General features: G+C 47.2%; 1 protein-coding gene across 6 annotated transcripts; it reads right to left on the reverse strand.

Moving 5' to 3' along the window:
* Window positions 1-1,140: 1,140 nt before the first annotated feature.
* On the reverse strand, window positions 1,141-21,914 carry Slc22a14 (solute carrier family 22 member 14). 6 transcript variants are annotated; one of them, XM_021172262.2, is made up of 13 exons: window positions 21,694-21,861; window positions 15,887-15,978; window positions 12,673-12,838; window positions 12,326-12,564; window positions 11,014-11,117; window positions 10,658-10,812; window positions 9,608-9,776; window positions 5,824-5,944; window positions 5,495-5,592; window positions 4,966-5,180; window positions 3,555-3,663; window positions 1,962-2,156; window positions 1,141-1,468 (listed from the first exon to the last, which is right to left on the reverse strand). In XM_021172262.2, exons 3-13 carry the CDS (start codon window positions 12,836-12,838, stop codon window positions 1,255-1,257), a joined length of 1,785 nt encoding a protein of 594 aa, XP_021027921.1. In that variant the 5' UTR covers window positions 15,887-15,978; window positions 21,694-21,861; the 3' UTR covers window positions 1,141-1,254. The 6 variants fall into 6 exon arrangements, with proteins under 6 accessions (XP_021027921.1, XP_021027917.1, XP_021027919.1 ...); XM_021172258.2 differs by lacking the exon at window positions 21,694-21,861 and adding an exon at window positions 21,882-21,914 and having other exon boundaries at window positions 12,326-12,838; XM_021172260.2 differs by having other exon boundaries at window positions 12,326-12,838; window positions 21,706-21,861.

A 21,914-nucleotide genomic window follows, 5' to 3' on the forward strand; every position in this document is an offset into this window, starting at 1 on the left:
TTGCTAGGAATTGAACTCAGGAACTCTGGAAGAGTAGCCAGTGCTCTTAATCGCTGAGCCATCTCTCCTGTCCCTCAAGCTTTTCTTTACAGGGATGATACCTAGGGATGATACTGCCCATAGTGGACTGGGTCCTCCTGCATCAATTCGTAATCAAGACATGCCTTAAGGCCAATCTGATGCAAACAATTCCTTAATGGAGGTTTTCTTCTCAGCTAACCGTAGGCAATGTCAAGTTGACAAAGTTGGACAGTTACTTTCCATTCACTGTGACAAAGGACCATAACAAAAGCAACTTAAGGGAGACATTGTTGATTTCACCTCCTAGTTTGAGGTTACGGTTGATCATGGTGGAGAGCTTCCATGGAATCCACAGTCAGGAAGTGGAAAGGGATGAGTCACTGGTCACTGCTCGGCTAATGAGTCCCTCTTTTCATGCAGCTCAGGACTCACCTCAAGGGATGGTAGCATACACAGCAGACAAGTCTTCCCTACCTAACTAGCCTGATGAATATGATCCCTGCTGACATGCCCAGAGACCCATTCTCTACGGTGTCAGGTTAATAGTTAACACTAAGCCTCACAGGGTCTTTCCCTTGTGGTGGTAGTGGAAGCCAGAAGTCAACTGTATTGGAGCCGTCAAGGAGAGCATCTCTCCTTGGTCAGGAAGGCCTGAGATGTATAATCTTCAAAGCTGTGCTCATTTGGGATATCAAGGGGGAAGACTGAGGACAGCCCTAGGCAATGAGAGAAGTTCCCATTCATTTTTCACATTCCATCCGAACCCTCATGCATTCTGTCCTTTGTTTGGACAGAATGCTCGAGCCTTTGTTTGGCTCGAGCGGATGGCCAGGCTAGAAAATGGGATTGGTACCCTTGTTCCATCTCTGGATCTTAGGGATATCGCCCTTCCCACAACCACTCCATCCAGAGAGTTAGCTGCTGTCCCTGAGAATTTAGCCAAAGCTCCTGAAAAACCTCAGTTGTCTACCTGACTACCACCCCATACCTGTCTAGGCTACAACCTCTGGGTTGTCATGACACAGAAAACTTTGACCTGGATATCTCAAGACCAACATGATATTTTATTGGAGTGAATCACAAGTCAGCACCTCCTTCAGAAGGGACTATTTTGGGATTCCGAGGGCTGACCTTGGAGGAGGACAGACTCATCCCACATGCCAGACTGGGTCTAGAACTTGAGGCCATGAATCCGTGGCCCCATACCCATACCAGCCTCTGATCCAAAATGCTCTAGGGAGGCTGGTCCTTAAGGGGCTGGACTGGTAAGTCCATCTTGGGTACCTCCAAGGTCATGTTGAGGAGGCTATTTTCTTCTGGCTTGAAGGTCACAGCATTGAGCGTGGCATTTTTTGTCACTTCAGAATCAGCCACAACGTCAGACATCGACTCCTCAGCTATCACTGTGGGAACATCCTTGTTTCTATCCTTGGGCTCAGTAGAATCTCTGCAGATGGTGAGAAAAGTCATGAGACATCTTTAATCATGACATCTCTGAACAAGATGGGGCTTTCTCACGCACCTAGGTCCCCAGCCAAGCTTGGTCATGGTCTAGGAGGAGAGCTATCTTCAGGCTCAGGCTTGCTACATTTCCCAGTCCCAGCTTGGCCCTTCTCTTTCCTGTAACTTTGGAGCGGGCCTCACCATCTTTATCAGCAAGTACCTACCTGTCCCATGCTGGACAGGTTTAATCTTTTAGAAAACCCTTTGGGAGGAGAGAGAGAGAGAGAGAGAGAGAGAGAGAGAGAGAGAGAGAGAGAGAGAGAGAGAGAGAGAAGAACTTGAGCTAGACCCAGGCAAAGTGGCCACAACCTGAAGATCTGGGGAGACTGCTTTGAACAGGAGGACCCTCATGTCATGGGTCCTCTTGTCATGATGATGGACAGTATCTGACACACTCTATTTCCAGAGCTTGAGACAAGGAGGCTCTGCACATCTACCTTATATTGTACTCTACGCTGTCACGGAGAGACTGGCTTCCTGTTTCTGGCACCAGGGAGGAGAAGCACAAGGCCAATACGCAACACAGACAACAGAAGAAGATGGGCAGCTGTGTTTTGGTCTGTTTGAAGATGGTCACAGATGAGATGGCTCCAGCTACCCAGGCTAGAGACACCATTCCCAGACCTGTAGACCTGAAAATGAGGTTGACAACTGATTTAGAGCACTTCTTAGGGTCAGAGTCTGGGTGCAATGGGCAGGAGAAGCTGCTTTAAAGCACACACGGTACTTCTTTCCAGTTTCAGTGTGTGACCTTGGAGAACCTAGTTCTCCAACCTAGTTGACTTATTTCTCCTTCTTGGGTATTGAGAGCAAGAGAATTACTAATCATGCATGCACTGTAACAGCACATGCTCATAAGGACGCAGCCCGGGGTCAGAAAGACAAGGCTTCGATCACCAGGAGCTCTGTAGGGGAAGAGGCAGAACTTCAGGGAAACCCACATACATTCCAGGCATCTGGTGCAGGCTGGTTAGTCTTGTCAACTCAATACAGCTAAAATCATTTGGGAAGCGAGAACTCTGGTTGAGAAGATGCCTTCATCAGATCAGCCTGTGGGCAAGTTTTAGGGCATCGCCTTGGTTGATGATTGATGTGGGAGGACCTTGCTCACTGAACAGCACATGGGAAGGTGCTTCAGGGGTGTATGAGAAAGCAAACTGAAAAATCCACGAGGAACAAGCCAGTAAGCAGCATTCCACCATGGCTTTTGATCCAGTTCCTGCCCCCAGGTCTCTATCCTGACTTCCCTCATGGAGGTAAACCTGTAAGATGAAATAAACCCTTCCTCCCCAAGTTGCTTTTGTCATGGTGTCTATCATAGCAACGGAAAGCAAACTGGGAGATAACACAGGGCAAAGACTGGAGTCAGGTCCCTCATGAAAGTTATTATTCTTCGTCAATCTGACAGAAGCTATAATCACCTGGGAAACCAGCCTATGAGCATGAGAAGTCAGTCATGCTAACTGAGTTGGCAAGACTGTGGTTCTACTGCTGGCAGAACCATTCCCTTGGCTGGGATCCTGGACTGTGCAGGTGGAGAATGCTGCTTTACATCACTGCTTCCTAATGGTGGTGTAATGTGGTCAGCTGCTGCAAACTCCTTCTGCCTTGACTGCCCCGCCATAATGATCTGCTCCTTTTCATTGGGAGCCAGAAAAAGCTGCTTTTCCCCCCCTTACATCGCTTTTGCCATGGTATTTTATCACAGAGATGGAAAGAAGAAAAACTAAGATGTCTCTTAGCTCAAACTCCAGCTTTACTACTTGCTATGTATGATCTGGACCATGGGTATTTCATGTCTTTGGTTTTGACAAATGAAAGATCATCCGTGGTAGTATCTGGTTTGGTCTGGTTTGGTTTGGTTTGGTTTGGTTGTTTTGTGAGAGCTGGACGAGAGCAATCCATGCAAACCACATTTAAATAGCGATCATCTCCTGATGCTCAATTGGCAAATGATTGAGTGATACTCAACCTTGTCACTGTTCCCCCCCCCCCCCCGCCATGCCACCTCAACCCACCAGACTCCATACCTGAGGACTGTGGGAAGGAGCTCTGCAGTGTAGATAAAGAAAATAGAGACAGTGCCAGCCATGCTGAACTCTGCAAGCATGAGCGTCAAGATTATTGGCGACTTCGGCTCTAAATGAAGACAGCACAGCCCTAAGTCCTGGGCCACCCTACCTTTAGGACCCTACAACCTTCTCTCAGCCCCTTACCAAAGGCAGCTGAATGGCCCACCCCTACACTTGGTCACCTAGCCAGCAGACTCAGACATTCCGCCAGAGGAGAGTTTATCTGCATAGACCCAGCCAGGCCTGAAGTTACTACATAGGAGAATTGGACAGGTATGGGGCAGGCCTTGGGACAGACTTGGGGCAGGTCTGGGAACAGACCTTAGGTCAGGCCTTGAGGCAGACAAAAAACAAGTTTTTAAAGATAGGGTTTCTCATTGAACCTGGAACTGGCTGACTCGGTGAGACTAGCTGTGTAGTAAACCCCAGAGAGTCTCCTTTCTCAGATCAGAGCATGTGCTATCCTGCTGGGATTTTTACATGAGCACAGGATATCCAAAGTCAGGTTTTTCATGCTTATGTAGCAAGCACCTCACCAACTGAGCTATGTCCCCCACCCTCAGCCCCTTTCTCTTCAGAATCCTATTCCTAGTTTCTTGCCCACATCTGTAAACATGTCAGCTTGATTCAGTGCTCTACTTGACAGTAGCAACAATGCCAATCATGATAAACATCAAGCTATAGAAGCCTAAAAATGTTTATTCATTTTGTTGTTGCTAATCAATATCTGCTGGCACCTGGGAGAATGCTGAGAGATGCTTCAGGAGAAAGAAGGGGACTCCTTAGGGAGGACAGGCACAGCAGCCCCCACTACTGGGCACCGACCGAGGCTCTGGGCACTCCAGGCCTACGGACTGACCCATGCTTGTTGCCCAGAGATCTTTGAGACATTGGAAACAGTGCTGAGTACCAGGATCCAGGCAGCGAGCCCCTGGGAAAGGTCTCTGAGCACAAGGACTATTGTGGATCCAGGTCACCACTAGACCAGTTTCCATGAGCTGCTTATCCTAGAGGGCATAGAGAGCAGTAGGTACTTGCTAATCAAAGGCTCCAGATGAGAGGCGAGGCTCAGGGGAGCTGCTGAAGACCATCACTGCCGCCACGAACTCTCATTTACCTACGAGGTCTGCCTCTGGAGTGCATTGGAATGGGGGTCACAGAGGATGCCTGCCCTCCTGCTCAGGCTTAACTCTCTTTTAATAGCATGAGTTCCTTTCTTGGGTCTTGGGGGCTGGGGCTTCCTCAAGGAGGGCAGAGGATACATGCAAGAAGCCAATCCTTCATGCTTAGCTGGCTGGCTAAGACAAGAGACACTAGGAGAACGGTGAAGAAGCGAGAGGTAAGGGGCTACCGTCCTCTCACACTGTACCTTGGGGGAGGAAAAGGAGAAACAAACACGTGGAGGTGACTAGGAAGAGAGTCAGGTTTAAGGCCCACTTCCTCCCAAAATACTCCAGGAGAATGATACAACACAGCCGGGCCGGCACTGCCACTATGCTCCGGACCATTTGCACGAAGTAGACGTCCAGCCCAAAGTCGTTCATCTTGAAGTTCAGTGTAAAACTGATGTAACTGACAGTAAACCTGGAGGAAAAAAAAGCATAAGAGAACAAGGGAGAGAGAAAGGAAGAGGATGGGGAGAGAGAAGGGAAGAGGATGGAGAGAAGGAAGGAAGGATAGAGACGGGGAGTGAGACAGGAGAAAGGAAGGGGAGGACAAGGAGAGGAGGGAAGGGAAGGAGGAAGGAGGTGGGAGAAAGGGACGGAGGATTGAGTATCAGGAATAAGGACAGGGATGGGGGCAGAGGTGAAGGAACGGCACAGAGACTGGGAGACATGACCTAGCCCTGACCAACCTCCCTGCTACGCCCAGAGTTTCCCATCAGCCCAGGGACTCACCATACACAGCCAATAGCCAAGACCACCTTGAAGAGGTGCTGATTGGTACAGAAGTCCAAGATAGAAGCCTTTGCCACTTTCTTTCCTGGAATCTGTAGCTATAGGACAATAAGACCAGCCATAGGCAGAGAAGACCCCAGCTTGCCCCCTGCTCCCACACACAGGGCAAGACCTGCCCCTCCCTGAGTGCCAGCCACTTTTTGGCCTTGCCAAGCACAGCTTGGTTTATGCTCATTCTGAAGCAGTAGCCTAAGATCCCACTGGACGGATGGTGGAAGAGGTTTCCACAGTCTCCAGCCCTGGCCTCATTCCTGCCCTGAGCCTCTTACCTCATTGAGTAGACTTAAAGGGATGGTCTTCTTGTTCACCTCAGCTGCATAGCACAGGACCTTCTTAGCTTCTTCCACCTTGCCTCTCACCATCAGCCATCGTGGGGACTCTCGGAGAACCCTGTGTGACCCCACCTCTCTCTTACCTCAGAGTTCTAGGATGCCCCCAAAGACCAGTGGCTCGCCAGCTGAGATGCCACTGGTATCGACATGTGACCAAGGAACCTCGAAGGCCACCACCAACCTCAAGATGCCTTCTGCTCCTGCATGGCAGCCAGCCCGTCTTCCCTAACCTGCTCCCCACCCCAGGCCCCAGTGCTGCTCAGATGCAGTACTCAGCCACTGGACTCCTGGGCCCTGTGGTCTCTTTACCTGCTCTAATCATCTCTAAGCTCTTCTTTGCTAGCTCGAAGGCATGCCCAAGAGTCATCCTTCATGCCCACTCTCTGAGAACTATAGTGGAGCTGTTTCCTTCAGGTTTGACATGATTGTCGCCAACATGAAGTAGAATAGCTGTGGTGACTAAGGCAAGCATTCCCTAACCCATGATTGTAGAGCAGCTAACTCTGCAGGTGGTGATGTGGCTGTTACACAGTCCAGTAGCCACCCAGTTCTACCCAACCCATCACTACACAGGAGCGGGGATCTGAGAAATGCTGGCGTATACAGAGGATTTAAAACAACCTAGGGGGTGGGACAATGGGGGCTTGACAAACTAAGACGAGAGCTGCACGTGGCGGGATCTGAGGTCAGTCTGGACTCCATAAGAGCAGAAGGCCAGCCAAGGCTACAGAGCAAGGCTCAGTTAAAAAACAAAGATATGGGGCTGGTGAGATGGCTCAGTGGTTAAGAACACCGACTGCTCTTCCAAAGGTCCTGAGTTCAAATCCCAGCAACCACATGGTGGCTCACAACCATCCGTAACAAAAATCTGATGCCTCTTCTGGAGTGTCTGAAGACAGCTACAGTGTATACACATATAATAAATAAATTAATTAAAAAATATATTACGTGAGAAAAAAATCAATTTTTAATAAAAGAAGAAATAAAAACAGTAGAGGGCTACAGAGAGGGTTCAGTGATTAAAGTGCACACTGCTTTTACAGAGGACTCTAGTTCAGTTTCCAGCACCCACATCAGGTGGCTCACAATCACCTGTAACTCCAGCTCCAGGGGATCTGACATCTTCTGTCTCCCACATATACCTGTATACATGTTCACACACCCACACACTGATACACACCTATTATATATATATATATATATATATATCAAAATGTAGCAAAGATGACTCGGGGTAAAACATGCTTGGAAGAAATCCTACGATGGCCGTCTTGCTCCATGCAGTACGTGCTAGCATTCCTTCCTTGATGACTGTGGTCTACCAAGCGTACATGGAGATATCTCCCAAAAGACTAGTGGACTAGAAAGCATGCTGTAAACTGTGAAGGTAGCACACAGGTAAGAGAGTTGTCTGCACACGGATGCAGTCAATGCCTAAAGGGAACTTGCCCACAATGGAGAAGTGACCAAGGGGAGAAGATTGTGTGTGTCTTCTCTAACAGACTATGATCTGGCAGGTAAGTCAAACAAGAGGGAAGACAGATGGAAATGCTGGCTTGCATTTTGTTCTTCTTGTTTTTTTTTTTTATGTCTTGAGGTAGCATACGGGACAAATTATATTGTTGGTGAAAAGCCCCTCCTAGGATTCAAAATCTTGAAACTCAAGGGAAGGATTGTACAGTGAGGAGAGAGAGCACAAGGTAGAAATGACCGAAGACAGCTCTGTAAGACAGCTCCAACCTTAAGTACACAGGGGTGGGCCACTGCTCTGTCCAGAGAGGTCTCTGAAGCATGCAGGCTATTACCACTGTTCTGGTAACAAATCAAGCTAAGTCTGAGCTGTAAGGTTCTCCTTACTGGTGAGTGATCATAGTTGTTGAGGGTGTCACACAGGCCACTGTGAGAGAATTGTCATCGCCTACAATCTTGGTCACTTCTGGGCCCTACTCATCAGCGTGGTCGTTGGTATAACAGTATCACGGCTGTTATAGGTGCCACCAACTACCTCCGGCTTGGACTTAATGCTCACTTCCACGTTGGTACAGTAATCAGACAAAAAACTTATGGCTTGGGAAATCCTAAGTCCCAGTGGGAAAGATATACTACTGTTTCATTAAGCCAATACGATGCCTGTCGATTTGTCCTGCCGGCATTTGTGACTACACTACAGCTGGATAAGGCAGTTGAAGGAAAAAATTCTTTCTACATCAGGTGGTGGTTACTGCAGACACTCATAAGCAATCAAACTGCTGAGAAGGTGTCTGCGCAGCCCATACAGCTGCTGTGGCATATGTGGGCCAACCCTCAGGTTTAAGTGCAGGAAAATATACATACAGCAGCCTCTCTGTGCTCCAGTGAGTCCAGCCCGCTGAAGACGGCATCGACTCTAAGCATGCACAACAGCCAACAGAAAGGCCAAAAGCTTAGTGAGGAATTCTGGGAAAGGAACCAGAGGCTGAAAAGTGAGGAACTAGGGACTTGTCACCACAAACCTTCTGGTCTATTATATTAGTAACACTTGTGTGGCGGTTGTATGTGAGGGTGTGTCTATACATGTTCATGTGTATACAGATACACATACCTACAGGCTGTACGTGTGTGTGTGTGTGTGTGTGTGTGTGTGTAAGCATACAGAAGTGAGAGGTCAACCTTAGGTATCATTCCTCAGGAACCAGTCAGCATATTTTTTGAAACAGGTTCTCTCAATAGGACTAACCAATGATGCTAGATCGGCTGATCAGTGAGCCCAAGGGTCTTCCTGGCTCTGTCTCCCCATTGCTGGGATTAAAAGTGTGTAGTCCCACATTTGGCTTCTACATGAATGCTAGGCGCCAAAATTAGGTCCTCACATCTGCATGGCGGCAATTCAATGCCCCGTGTTGGGACTCATCATCTCACCCCTTATATGTAGCCTATGTATGGTACGGGCGTTACGCTCGATCAGGGGCTTTGAAGCCAGGCAGGCTGGGATATAAACCCCAGGTCCTAGCCTATTACCTGTGTTTCTTACGTAGATTACATAGATCACGTAGATCACATAATTATAGATCACGTGTTTCTCACGTGTACTATCTCTACCCTCTGGAGCCTCCATTCTGCTTCCTGATGGCCACCAGAATTGTAAAAACAAAATGTGAGCCTGTCAAGATATTAAGTTCATTCTTTCCCCCATACCCCCCTCTCAGCCCTCCCTCATCTCTCCTCGGACACAGCCAGCACAGGGTTGTTCCCACCTCCTTGTTCCTCCAAACTTAACTATGTGACCGAGCCTTCACAGTTCCCCCCTCTGACACTCCTGTCCTAGGGCTCCCTACGTTTAGAAACAGCATATCGCTCGAACATGCCTCAGCTGACCACAAAAGGCCCTTTCTGTTCCCCTACCCCCACCCCAAGGGTCATTTCCTGGGATTACTCCATCACTCAGCGCCAGTTCATGGGCCTTGGTTCAGGTCCTCCTGCAGTAATGTCACCTCCACAAGGTGACCAAGGCCATCCTGCAATTTCCCATCTTACCTCGTCAGTCCTGACCTCATCAGCCCTGACCTTTGCCTGTCTTTGGAGCTTTGTTAATCCACTGTTCTGCCCACCTCTCTGGCATCTCTTTCACGTACTTCTCTGAGGGCCTCTGTGTGTCTCCCCACCCCCCAGCTCCCAGACGTCCACGGCCCCCTCCATTTCCCATGAGACCCACCCGGAGGAGGCCTTGAAATGGACTGCTCACCAGATATTGCAGATAAGGGGAAACATGGGCATGCCGCCCAGCAGGCACAGCAATCTCCAGTGAACGACTTTGTAAGCGAGTCCGGTCAGGAATATGAACCCTATGGTGAGGAAGCAGTGCTGGAGGATGACGGCTTGAGCGCGGTGCTCGCCCACCAGCCACTCCATGACTGTGCAGAGAACATGAGGACAGAGCTGCGGTCAGGTCACAGTCCCCAGGCGGGCCTCCCCTGCCCTCGACAACTCAGGCTAGACAAAGTTTCTTCTGCCTGTTATAGATTTTTAGACAACCCTCAGAGCTAGGTTGTCCCTGCATCCCCTGGTACATATCCTATGCCTTGATGCATCTCTTCAGCTCCCGTTCACCCTTCATTTTTTTTTCTACCCTCACCATTCCTTATAAAGCTCCTGCCTAAGCAGTGCCTCTCATAAGGAGAGGTCAGCACAGGGCATCTTGCACGGTCTGACGTGTGCTAAGACAAGGAACCACTTGTCTTGGAGTGTGTTAATGCTTTGATCTCCATGGCCTAAGGTTCTACGGACAGTCAGTTCCCCTTGTCTGTGGTCTGGCTGGTTTCTCATGAGAAGAGGCGCCAGGAAGCCCCAAGAAAATAAGGGGTCACAGCCGTTTGGTTCTAGGCCTGGGTATATATGCGCTGAAGGTGTTAGCATCACATAGACCTGAGTAAAAACCCCAGCTCTTCCTTGTTCTGCGGCCCCGAACAAGCTGGCTAAACTTTCTGAGGCTCAGGATGAAATGAGCCAAGCGCATCTTGGGTCCAAGGTGCAGGGTCCAGAAGGAGCATGAAGCGGGTTATGCAGGGCACAGGAGATGGCTGTGTGGATGAGGGTTGGGAACACTCCCTTCTGAGTCCCTCACTCGTTCAGGCAACTAGGAGTGGTGCCGGTTACTCCCTCCCCACTGAGCTTGGTGGCCCATTGCCTCCCCTTAGGCTCCTGTTAGGCTGTCCCTCCCAGGTAGATCTGCCCCCTGCTCCCTCCTGAACTCTATCAGTTTCTGTCCCACCGCGCCCCCTTGAGATCCAATCACCTAAAGATACACTGCAGATGGCGTAGCCCACGGAGGCCTGGGCCACAAAAAAGCGGAAGAACAGATATTGATAAAAGCTGCTCACAAAGGCTGTTCCGAAGCCAAAGATGAGGAACCCCAGCAGCGACAGCAGGATGATTGGATAGCGGCCCAACCTGCAGGGGAGTGAGGAGAAGACGCCACCAAGCCACGCCTCCCCGGACAGCAGTGGTTACGTGGCTACGCACCTGGGCCAGCCTCTGTGTTACCACAGGGCTTTGGAGAGTCCCTTCATTTTCCTCCCCCAGCCTGAGACTCTGAGCACCTGAGGAGGAGGCAGAGTGTCCCAGGATCAGAGGGAACTCCGGGAGACTCACTTGTCACTTAAGAACCCGAAGAGAAGAGACCCTGTCAAGATGCCTGACAGGAACACAGTCTGCCCATTTTCCTTGTTTGGTTCGTTGCCACATACCAGGTCAAACTGCAGGTTAGACAAAGGCACTGATCATGGCCTCCACATGGACGTAGCCTTTTGGGAACAGAGAGAATGAGCTTGGCCCAGAGGGGAAATATTAGGCCAGTGGTTCTCAACCTTCCTAATGCTGTGACCCTTTAACACAGTTCCTCACATGGTGGGGACCCCAACCGTAACACTATTTTGCTACTTCATAGCTGTAATCTTGATATTATGGATTTTAATATAAATGTCTGATGTGCCACCCCTGTGAAAGGGTCATGTCCCACAGGTTGAGAACCTCTGCCTTAGGCAGTTGACACTCAGAGAAAGATCATTTTAGGCCTCATTCCGCTACCCCAGGACCCTGTCCAACACCTGGTAGACCCTGTAGCAAAACATGGAGAGAGGAAGTGGAGGGGTGGTGCAGACAGGAGACTGACTGAGCACATTACACACAGGCATACACACTGTTCCTGGTATCCCCGCTTCCCACAGAGAGATCTGTGCTGAAAAGGGCTCAGGCCTCACCTCAGGGTATGAAGCCCTGTGAGAATACCCAACAAGCTTTTTCTTTTCCATCTCTAGCTTCTACGCATTCTGCTCAGTTACCTCTTGACCTATCTCCTGTGCCTCATGCCTCTGCTGCCTTAATCCAGGACTGCCAGATGCTGGATAGAATACAGATGGACAGAGCAAACACACACACCCACACACAGCTGCACACAGCCACTTGTGCCTCCATCCCTAGGGCCCTCAGCTTAAGGGTCTTCCCTTGACCAAAAGCCCAGAGCCATGGCAATTCTCTGTCCTGAGAAGAAATCCTCTGGTCAGGTGACAAGCCTGGCTCTAAGCCAAAATGCATGCTCATTTCCTGGCTTAAGAAAATCAGGACCCAGGCTGGTGAGATGGCTCAGTGGGTAAGAGCACCCGACTGCTCTTCTGAAGGTCCAGAGTTCAAATCCCAGCAACCACATGGTGGCTCACAACCATCCGTAACGAGATCTGGCGCCCTCTTCTGGAGTGTCTGAAGACAGCTACAGTGTACTTACATATAATAAATAAATAAATCTTAAAAAAAAAAAAAAAAGAAAGAAAGAAAATCAGGACCCAGGGCTAGGGAACAAGGACCCTAACTTCTTCCCCTCTGCAGAATGTGCTCAGACCAAGTGCCAGCTGTCTGTGCCGAGTCTCTCGGGTAGCTGTGTTCAAGACAATACAAAAGAAAAGCATACCTCATTGATCAGAGAACGCGTGTTAGCGAAAGGGTAGATCCACCCGAATTTGCATGTTTCTGTATAATTGAGGCCAAAGTGGATGATAGAGTCTAGGTCCCATGGCACGGGTATATACATGAGGCAGGTCAGGAAGCTGCCATTGGATGCTCGGGGCAGGGTCAGGTTCAGCTGCTCATCCTCTGTGAGATTGGGGCCCACTTCCAGGATCCAGCTGGTGTTACAGTAGGGCCTCTGAGCTGTGAGCAAGAAGTGATGAGAGAACATGAAGAAGGTTGACAGCATGCTGGGGATGAAGGTGAGGACCACCAGCCTCCACTGGAATGTGCCAAACTCCCCAATGGCACCCATAACGCTGGCAAACTTGTCATCCCTCCTGGCATCTATGGCCTTCAATCTGCGTAGCAGCATCTCCAAGGACCAGTTCTGCGAGGGAAAGGAAATCTCATGCCGGTGTGTGTCCCTGGAATTCTGGGATCCGAACGCTGTCTTGTGGTTCTGTTCTTCCTTCATCTGTTCAAAGAAAGGATGCAGGTCAGTTCCTGTCACGGCTTCTCTTCCCTCCGTCGGGACCCAGTATGGAAGCCAGTGGACAGAAAAGACCCTCTGCCTTGGGTCAACCTGGAGTTCATGGCCCCTCCCTTTCCTTCTAAAGTCTTATTTGCATCATTCCTCCTGGCTCAACACCCCCCCCCCCATTTTTAGTGCATTGGACACTTTGGATGTTTTAGAGAATGTTTTCCTGCACGAATGCCAGGAGCTCTCTGACAGCTTCCTCATAACAAACTGTTCACACATCTGAGGCATCTCTGGAATTTCAAAGTTGGCAGAGGACTCAGAGGACCCCTCCTTCAAGTAAGTAAACAAATTGTGGCATAAAATAAACACCCAAGTCATGAATGGTAAAGGCCCAGGCCAAAGGCAGAGAGACTTGGAGACTTAGCCATAAAGCTTAGAAGCCAGAAGCTGGAATGTAGAACACTCAAGGAGACAGATGTAACTTGGACCCAAAGTGAAGCAGCAGGAGAGGGCAGGGGGGCTGTAAGCAGTATCTAGGATATAGTTTGGCAGCAGTAAGGAGCAGACACAGCCAAATCTGTCTTGTGAGCCAAAACCCCTCAGTAGTGCTAAAGAGGCCATGGGTTGGGAACTCTTTGGCTCCCCTCTCTGTGCAAACTTTCTGCAAGCGAGCCTGAGAGATTCTCAAATTGTGGTCTGAGGAGGCAGGCACTATGAGACTGCCAGGAAACTCACAGATACAGACAGTGAGCTTCTCAGCATAAGAAGGGGTAAAAGGTTGTTAGAAATAAAGATAGGAAGTGGAAAGTTAATCAAACAGATTCAGTGTGGAGTGTTAGTGAGCTGAAGTGTGTAGCTGAGAGCTGAGCAGGTGGAAAGACTTGGTAGGTGGAAGGTTAGCCCAGGTCTAAACAGAAACTCGCAAGAGAAATGGATGAGAAAAATAATAATGTATGTATTAGTATATAGAAACAACGTAGCCAGGCAGTGGTGGCACACGCCTTTAATCCTAGGCAGAGGCAGGCAGATTTCTGAGTTTGAGGCCAACCTGGTCTACAAAGTGAGTTCCAGGACAGCCAGGGCTACACAGAGAAACCCTGTCTCGAACCCCCCCCCCAAAAAAAAGAAAAAAACATATTTTCTTAAACTCCAAAAACATAAATCAATATATCCAAGAAACCCAACCCTTCTCTCAAGCACAATGGGAGGAACCTGTGTCTAGACACCTTGCCATTAAGCCCTGGGCCCTAGGGGAAGGAATAGTGTTAGCTGGAGAGGCAAACGCACAGCCTCCAAGTCTCCAAAGAGACCAGAGAAGAATGGAGCGTACAGCCAGCCTGGAGTGACAAATGAGGAAACAGAGTAGAGTACGGATGGGTACAGCCACCTGAGAGCCAAGAAATCACCACAGTGAGCTGCCTCAGCTGGGGAACTTAGGAAAGAGCACGAAGTGTGTGTGTGTGTGTGGGGGGGGGCAGCCTGAGATGCAGACACGGGTCACCAAAATGTCAAGCCAGTACAAAACTTCCACACATAGACTGTTTTAAGTAATTAGGGGACTGTCAAAAGATGGAGTGGGGAGGAAGACAGTGGTTGGGGTGGAGACACGGCTCAATACTCTGGAGTTCAGTTCCCAGCACTCATATCAGGCAGCTCACAGCCATCTGGAATTCTAGCTCCAGAGGATTCAATGACCTCTTCTGTGTGTGTGTGTGTGTGTGTGTGTGTGTGTGTGTGTGTGTGTGTGTGTAAGTTGGGAGGGGAAAAGACAGATATTTTTCAGAGCTTTCTGTGCTTGAGAAAGCATTCAGGACAAGGGATGAAAGCTTTGCGACTACTCTTGTACAATACGGATTTAATATTCACATCAGTAGGCAGAAAACTATAAACCAAAGGAAAGCAATTTCAATTCAGAAAAGAATCAAGGGAAGAAGAAACAAAATGAATTCAGTAAGCACAACTGGAAAAATGAGTCAAAACACATTGCCACAAGTTAGAAAGTTGTGCTGTTTCTGGGGACTGTGGCTCCTTCGAGAGTTGGGCCCCGCTGGTGCAATGGTGTCAGCAGGCTCATGTATTGGAAAGTTGCAGCCTGGCCCCTGGTTCTAGCTGCTCTCTGCTGCTGGCTCATGGCTCTGTGATCTGTTAGTTCCTGTGGACATGAATTCCATTATGACTTTCTCACCACAGGGGACTAGGAGGTCTCCAATCCCGAGACAAAATAAACCTCTCTTCCTCCAAGTTGTTTCTGTCAGCTACTTGGTCACAGTGACCCAGGTGACCTGCCTGTCTGTCTGTCTATCTATCTATCTATCTATCTATCTATCTATCTATCTATCTATCATCTATCGTGTCTATCATCTATCTACTACTCATCACCTATCTGTATCTATTTACCATCGATCAATCATTTACCTACCATCTATCTGTAATTTATCTGTCTACCTGTCATCTATAATTTATATCTCATCTGTCTATTCTATCTATATATGCACAATAAAATATTATTCAGACATTAAAGACCAACACTTTGTCATTGGCAGAAACATGGATAGAAGAGAAGTCAGATGCACACAGACAAACAGGTGCTCTCACGTGTGTGTGAAAGACAACGCTTATCTCAAAGCAATAAAGAATCAAGCAGGGGGTACCAGAGCCTTGGGGGGGCACAGGCAGGGATGGGGGGATAATAGTTAATAGGAATAGAAGGTGCAGTTGAACAGAAAGATAATATAGTCTAGTGCTCCACCGTACATCAGAATAACTGTGGTGGTCAACAATGAAATATTTCAAAGTAGCCATGAGCATTTCGAATGTTCCCAGTGCTAAGAAATGATGGCTGTCTGTGCTAGCAGACATGACTGATCTGACCTTACCTGTTGCATATGTGCATTTAAGTGCTATACTGTATTCTACAAAGACATATAATTAGTATGCATTAATTAGAATTTTAATAAAATAAGTACAAAATAAAAAGAAATATCAAATCCATGTTCTATTTTAAAAGGGTCGTGAGCACTTCCCAGTGTGCTTGGAGCATACCTTGTTTGTGACTTCTGGGCTGGTGTAGGGACTCAACCTTGGTCCTCTCCTCTTCTCGAAAGTGTCTTGAAATGGATGACAATTTGGTCACCCTATAAGAAGACACACTTAAGACACAAGGACAAAAAAAATTAAGGCAGAGTAAAGGGATGGGGAAAGTTGTGTTCTGTATAGAAACCAAACAAAGCAGGCAGAGCTAACTCATCAGCAAACAAGATAAGCCTTTAGGGGACCAGAGAAATGGCTCAGAGGTTAACAGGACTGCAGCCTCAGCTTTGATTCCTAACATCCACATGGCAGCTTGCAACTGTGTATAACTCCACTCCCAGGAGAGCTGATGCCTTCGCCTGACCTCTGTGGGCATGGCACACACACGGTACACAGATAGGCAAACACTCATTTACATAATATGTACATCATTTTTAACACGTCAAATTTTGACATCACTAGGACTAGAGAGGCCTACTATCTAACAATAAAAGTTTCAGAACACAAAACCTGGAAATCTTTAAAATATCTGAGCCTTAGCCAGGCAGTGGTGGCACACACCTTTAATCCCAGCACTCAGGAGACAAAGGCAGGCGGCTCTCTGAGCTCAAGGCCAGCCTGGCGTACAGAGTGGGTTTCCAGGACAGCCAGAGCTACACAGAGAAACCCTAACTGCAAAACCAACCAACCAAAAATCTCTGAGCCTACTTAAAGCCTCCAGATACTTCAAACACCAAGGGGTGGGTAGAAACAGCTCCAATACTTCAGACTGATTTTTAACCGTGCATACATGTGTGTGTCTGTGGATAGACCTCTTAGGTGAGTGCAGCTGCCCTTAGTGGCCACGGCAGGTGTGGGCTGCCCTGGAGCTGGGCTGTGTGCTTCTCAGCGTGCAGCCAGGAACAGAACTTGGATCCTCTACCAGCTGTATCCACGATCAGCCACTGAGCTACCACTGCAGGCCCTAATGCAACGCCTCCCAGGGGTAAACTATGCATAGATTTAGCGACAATATGGACGAATACTGCTCAGCAGCTTTGTCCTGCCACCTGCGCTGGTGTATATGCCTGTCACCCCAAAACTTGGAAGTGGGAGGATCCCAAGTCTAAGGCTAGCCTTGGCTATATAACAAGCCAAAGTCTAAGGCTAGCCTTGACTATAATAACCTCAGACTCTACCTCAAAAAAATGGGTGTGTGGAGGGCAACACTGGAAAGCTTCCATGGTTTTGAGCGCTTGCTACCCAATCACAAACACTGGAGTTGGGAGCCTAGCACCCACAGGCCAGGCCAGGCATGCATGCTTGCACCCCAAATATAAGAGGGGTGGGACAGGAAGATTGCTGAGATTGGTCTAGGTAAAGAAAAAATGAGAGTCCCAAATGCAGAGAGACTCTGACTCAAAGCCAACTGATGGGAAGCAGTAAGGAGTACTATCTGACACCTTCCACCCTACATATGCACATACCTGAACACACACACACACACACACACACACACACACACAAGTTCATTTTTTTTTCTTTTTTGAGACAAGGTCTCTCTATGTAGCCCCACCCATCCTGGAACTCACTATGTAGACCAGGCTGACCTAGAACTCGTAGATCTGCCTGCTTTTGCCTCCCAAGGACTGGGATTAAAGGCAGGAGTCACCACATCTGGCCCCTGAAGGGCCCTTTATCTATTGTCATTTATAAAATTCTGCAACTAGCAACTAGAAAATATATGTTTTCCTCAAACCTGCTTAGAGGATTCATGGAATTTAATAATGTACCAAGCAATAAGTTAAGCTTCAGAGAATTTCAAGGTATAGACATAGAGATTCTTTTTTAAGATTATTGTATTTAGGCCCTTGGACGTAAGAGTGTGTAGTGCTCTTGTAGAGGACCCAAGGTTAGTACCCATACCAGACAGCTCACAACCACCAGTAGCTCCTGCTCCAAGGGGTCTGATGCCCTATTCCACCTCCATAGGACCCACATATATGTTCACATACACATTAGTAAAAATTAGTGTACTATTACATTTAGTGTACAAAATGACAAGGCTCATTATGACATTTTCATACTTACACATATGCATTTATTTTATAAATGACAAAAGATAAAGAACCTTCAGGGGCCAGATGTGGCAGCGCATGCCTTTAATCCCATAATTTGGGAGGCAAAAAACAGGTGCATATATATATATATATATACATATATATATATATATATATATACACACATATATATATACATATACTACATATACATATATACTACATATACATCATATTAATATATATACTACATATAAATATACAACATATACATACATACATGCAACACAAACATGTATGTACTACATACACATACACACATACACATAATATACTTAGCTCAGTCTCCATTACCCTTTATCCTTTGTTTCATCTTCCTATGTCCCCCTCCCAGGGACCCATCATCTTCCTAAGTAGTCTCTTTTACTTTTACTTTCAATTTACACATCACACACACACACACACACACACACACAATTACACTCAAGAGAACACATATAAGGAACATGTTAGCAGCAGGGTTTAAAATCTGAATGCATATTCATACATTTATAACAGTTAAGTTCATTTGACACATTCGACCCCAGGGTCCCCAAGACCTTGTATCCTAAGTGGGGTTTAGGGTTTGTCTGGCTGACTCTCTACACTGCACAACTCTCTGGGCTTCAGCAACCACTGAGGGTAACTACCATTCCAAAGTATAAAAGTTCCCCTGCCTAAGGACCTGCTCCACGTCTGACAATCCTCTCTTCAGGAGCCCTATGAGCCATTTGTCACCTTGCTATAGGGACTTTACTGTTCCCAGAACATAAGCTGAGACCACACAGCATTCTGCCTTTCTTTCCTTTCAGTAATGTCCATTTTTCATGTTCATTCATGCTTGCTCCTTAATAGCCCTTTTTAAATTAAAATATAAGTACTTTATTTCCCCCATCCTTCCCCCCCCCCAAAAAAAAACTCCCCATGTGCCCTGCCTTGCTCTCTCATACTCATGGCCTCTCTTTCTTTAGTTGTTATACACACACACACACCCCTAAATATATTAATACAACCTACACAGTCAATATAGTGTCACTTAGCACATGTATGTGTATGATTTCAGGGCTGAGCATTTGGTATTGGATAAACCAATGTGGCCACCCTTCCTTGGGGAAGACATGTTTTTCTCCCGATCTCAGCATGCCTTAGTTATCTGTAGTTCTTTGTCAGCCCCATGAGCTGTCTCTTAGCATATCTACAGGTGTCCTTTACAGAAAACCACAACTAGCCACAATGCAGAGGAACCACTGACTGTGTCATGCTCAGCCCCAAACTGACGCATGGGCATCACAACTCCCACGCCAGGAGGCTCACGGCTGTAGCAGAAGGGAAGGGGAAGATTGTACAATGCAGAGGCTGTGTAGTCTCATCAACATGGCTGCCTAATAGTAGTTTTAAAAAGTCATTCAAATGCCAGGAAGTGGTGGCGCATGCCTTTAATCCCAGCACTTGGGAGGCAGAAGCAGGTGGATTTCCGAGTACGAGGCCAGCCTGGTCTACAGAGTGAGTTCCAGGACAACCAGGGCTACACAGAGAAACCCTGTCTCAAAAAAGAACCAAAAAAAAAAAAAAAGAGTCACTCAAAAGTACTTTCTTGACTGCATGTGCACAGCCCATCTACCTATTCACCTACTGAAGGACTTTCTAGTTGTTTGGCAACTGTGAAGCAGGCCACTATAAACATTTCGATGGAAGCTCTTCTGTGGACTTAAATTTTCTAAACAGCTGGGCAAACCTCAGGGGCATGGATGATACTAGGGCTGATGGGTCATGTGCTAAGAGTATGATTAGCTTTGTAAAAGGCTGCCAACTGTCTCCCATATGATTCTGCATCTCCACCAGCGATGAATGAGAATTCTGTCTGCCCTGTGACCTTTCCTGGAACTGCTATAATCAGATCACTTTATTTCAGCTGTTCTGGATAGGTGAAGAGCAGTGTTGCAACCACACCTTCTTATCTGCTATCTTCCTCCTTGTAAGACTGCTCTTCTTGTGCCTAAGTATCTATCTATCTATCTACCTACTACCTACCCACCCACTTAACTACCTATCTCTATATCTATATTTTCATCTCAGGGTCGTCTACATGTTGGACAAATGTTTCAATGACTGGGCTACAGTTACCAGACATTTTTAAAGATTCACTTTTATCCATTTTAATTTGTGTGTGTGTTGGTAAATGCTCATGAGCACTGGTTCCCATGGAGTCCAGAAGGAGACAGTCAAACTGACCCCTGGAATTACATGTGGTTGTGAGTCATCTGACACAGATGCTGGGAACTGGGTTTTGGAACAAGAGCAGAACTTACTTTTAACCCCTGAGCCACTTCCCCAGCTATGTCTGCCTATTTCAAAACCTGTAGTTTAAATGTAAGTCCTTATCACAGACCTTTGCAAATATTCCTCACCTCTGACCTTTCATCCTTCTAATGGGGGTCTCCACAGAGCAGGCAAGCTTCAACATACCTATTCTTTTTCTTCCTGAGGTCTTGCTTTTGGCATTACAGCTAAAAATTTCATTGCCAAACCTAGGCCACTGAGGTTTCCTGCTGATTTTCTTCTAGAAGTTTTATTGTGTTGTTTCACACTTAAGTCTAGGGTCTGATTTGAGTTCATTTTTGTAAAAGGTGGGTGCATCTAGATTATTTTTTTCCCTATAGATGGCCAGGTATTATGTAGCACATTCACTTTCTATACTAAGTGACTTTTGCCCCTTTGCTCAGTTGGCTTTCTCTGTGCGAACCTGGTGCTGAGCTCTGCTCTGTTTCTTGGATCTGTGCTGTGCTTTCTCAATTGTGCTGTGGTATCAAAATTGTGCTAGTTTTACTGCAAATCCTGATGTCTTGAAGCGAATGTGTGAACAAGCACTCTGGCACACCACACACACACACACACACACACACACACACATTCAATCTACTTCCTCATGGTTATGGTGGCCACTTGGTCACCCAAACATTAACTTCAGGGCATGCTTGTTATAGCCACAGAACAATTTGCTGAGCTTTGATTGAGACTGTATCAAATATTTAGATCAGTAGAGAAGGAGTAACATTGTAACTATGGCACTGAGTCTTCTAGACCATGAGTGTGAAGTGAGGGTAAGAAGAAACATCAATGTATTTTTAAGGAAAGAAACTTATAAGTGCCTTACACACCAAAGAAATCATAGAAAATTAAAGTATTTATGAGTGATAGCAGTAAAGTAGCAAATGTATGGGTGTTTGAAAAGTTGTAATTTGTGGAGAATGTATAGCTTTATCTGATTTTAATAGAAAAGTATAGGCTGAATATTGATCAACTAAGTCTCATTATAAAAAGTGAGAGAAAATTAACCAATAAATTCAAGGAAGGTCACAAAGACAATAAAAATTAAGGCCAAAGTAAAAGAAGGAAGCTGGGCCTAGCACTATAGGCCTGTAATTCCATCTACTTATAAGGCTGAGGCAGGAGGATCACAAGTTCAAGGCCTATCTAGGTACAAGATGATTTCAAGGCAAGCCTGGTTAATTTAGCACTACTCAAAAAACCCACAGGGACTAGCAGTCAGCAAGGCCCCTGTGTGCCCCCAAGTCATCTGTGAGGTCCCCAAGCAGCTCTACCTGCACTGAATATCCATGGGAACTGGCTGGCAGTCAGCAAGGGTGCTGACCACACTGCCCTCCACTGACCTCAAAGGTCCTGCTAGAAAAAGAGAAGTCAGCACTCTACCTGCACACAGGAAACAACTGTGCGCCATACCTGAGAACTCACAATTCCCTTGAGGACAGCCTGCTCTTCCCATAGGGTTCCCACAGCTGAACAGGCCCAGGCACGTTCCTGTCCACATGTGCCATATGGAGAATGTGGCCCCACAGTCACAAGCTGTCATCATAATTATCACCTTCTACATGAACCCCCAGTCCCTCCTCCCTGGAGACAGGACCCACCTGACTGGTATCCAGACCCAACCATATCCTTGG

The sequence above is a fragment of the Mus caroli genome, unplaced genomic scaffold (genome assembly GCF_978045245.1).
Source record: "Mus caroli unplaced genomic scaffold, Mus_caroli_1 scaffold_11, whole genome shotgun sequence".
Taxonomy (NCBI): Eukaryota; Metazoa; Chordata; class Mammalia; order Rodentia; family Muridae; genus Mus; species Mus caroli.

Excerpts from the sequence above, each read along its gene's own strand:
- Slc22a14 (XM_021172258.2), bottom strand. The coding sequence starts at position 12,838 with ATGAAGGAAGAACAGAACCACAAGACAGCGTTCGGATCCCAGAATTCC. Across the intron at positions 9,777-10,657 it reads CATCTGCAGTGTATCTTTAG|TCATGGAGTGGCTGGTGGGC; the intron begins GTGATTGGATCT and ends TTCTCTGCACAG. Across the intron at positions 1,469-1,961 it reads AGCGTAGAGTACAATATAAG|AGATTCTACTGAGCCCAAGG; the intron begins GTAGATGTGCAG and ends CACCATCTGCAG.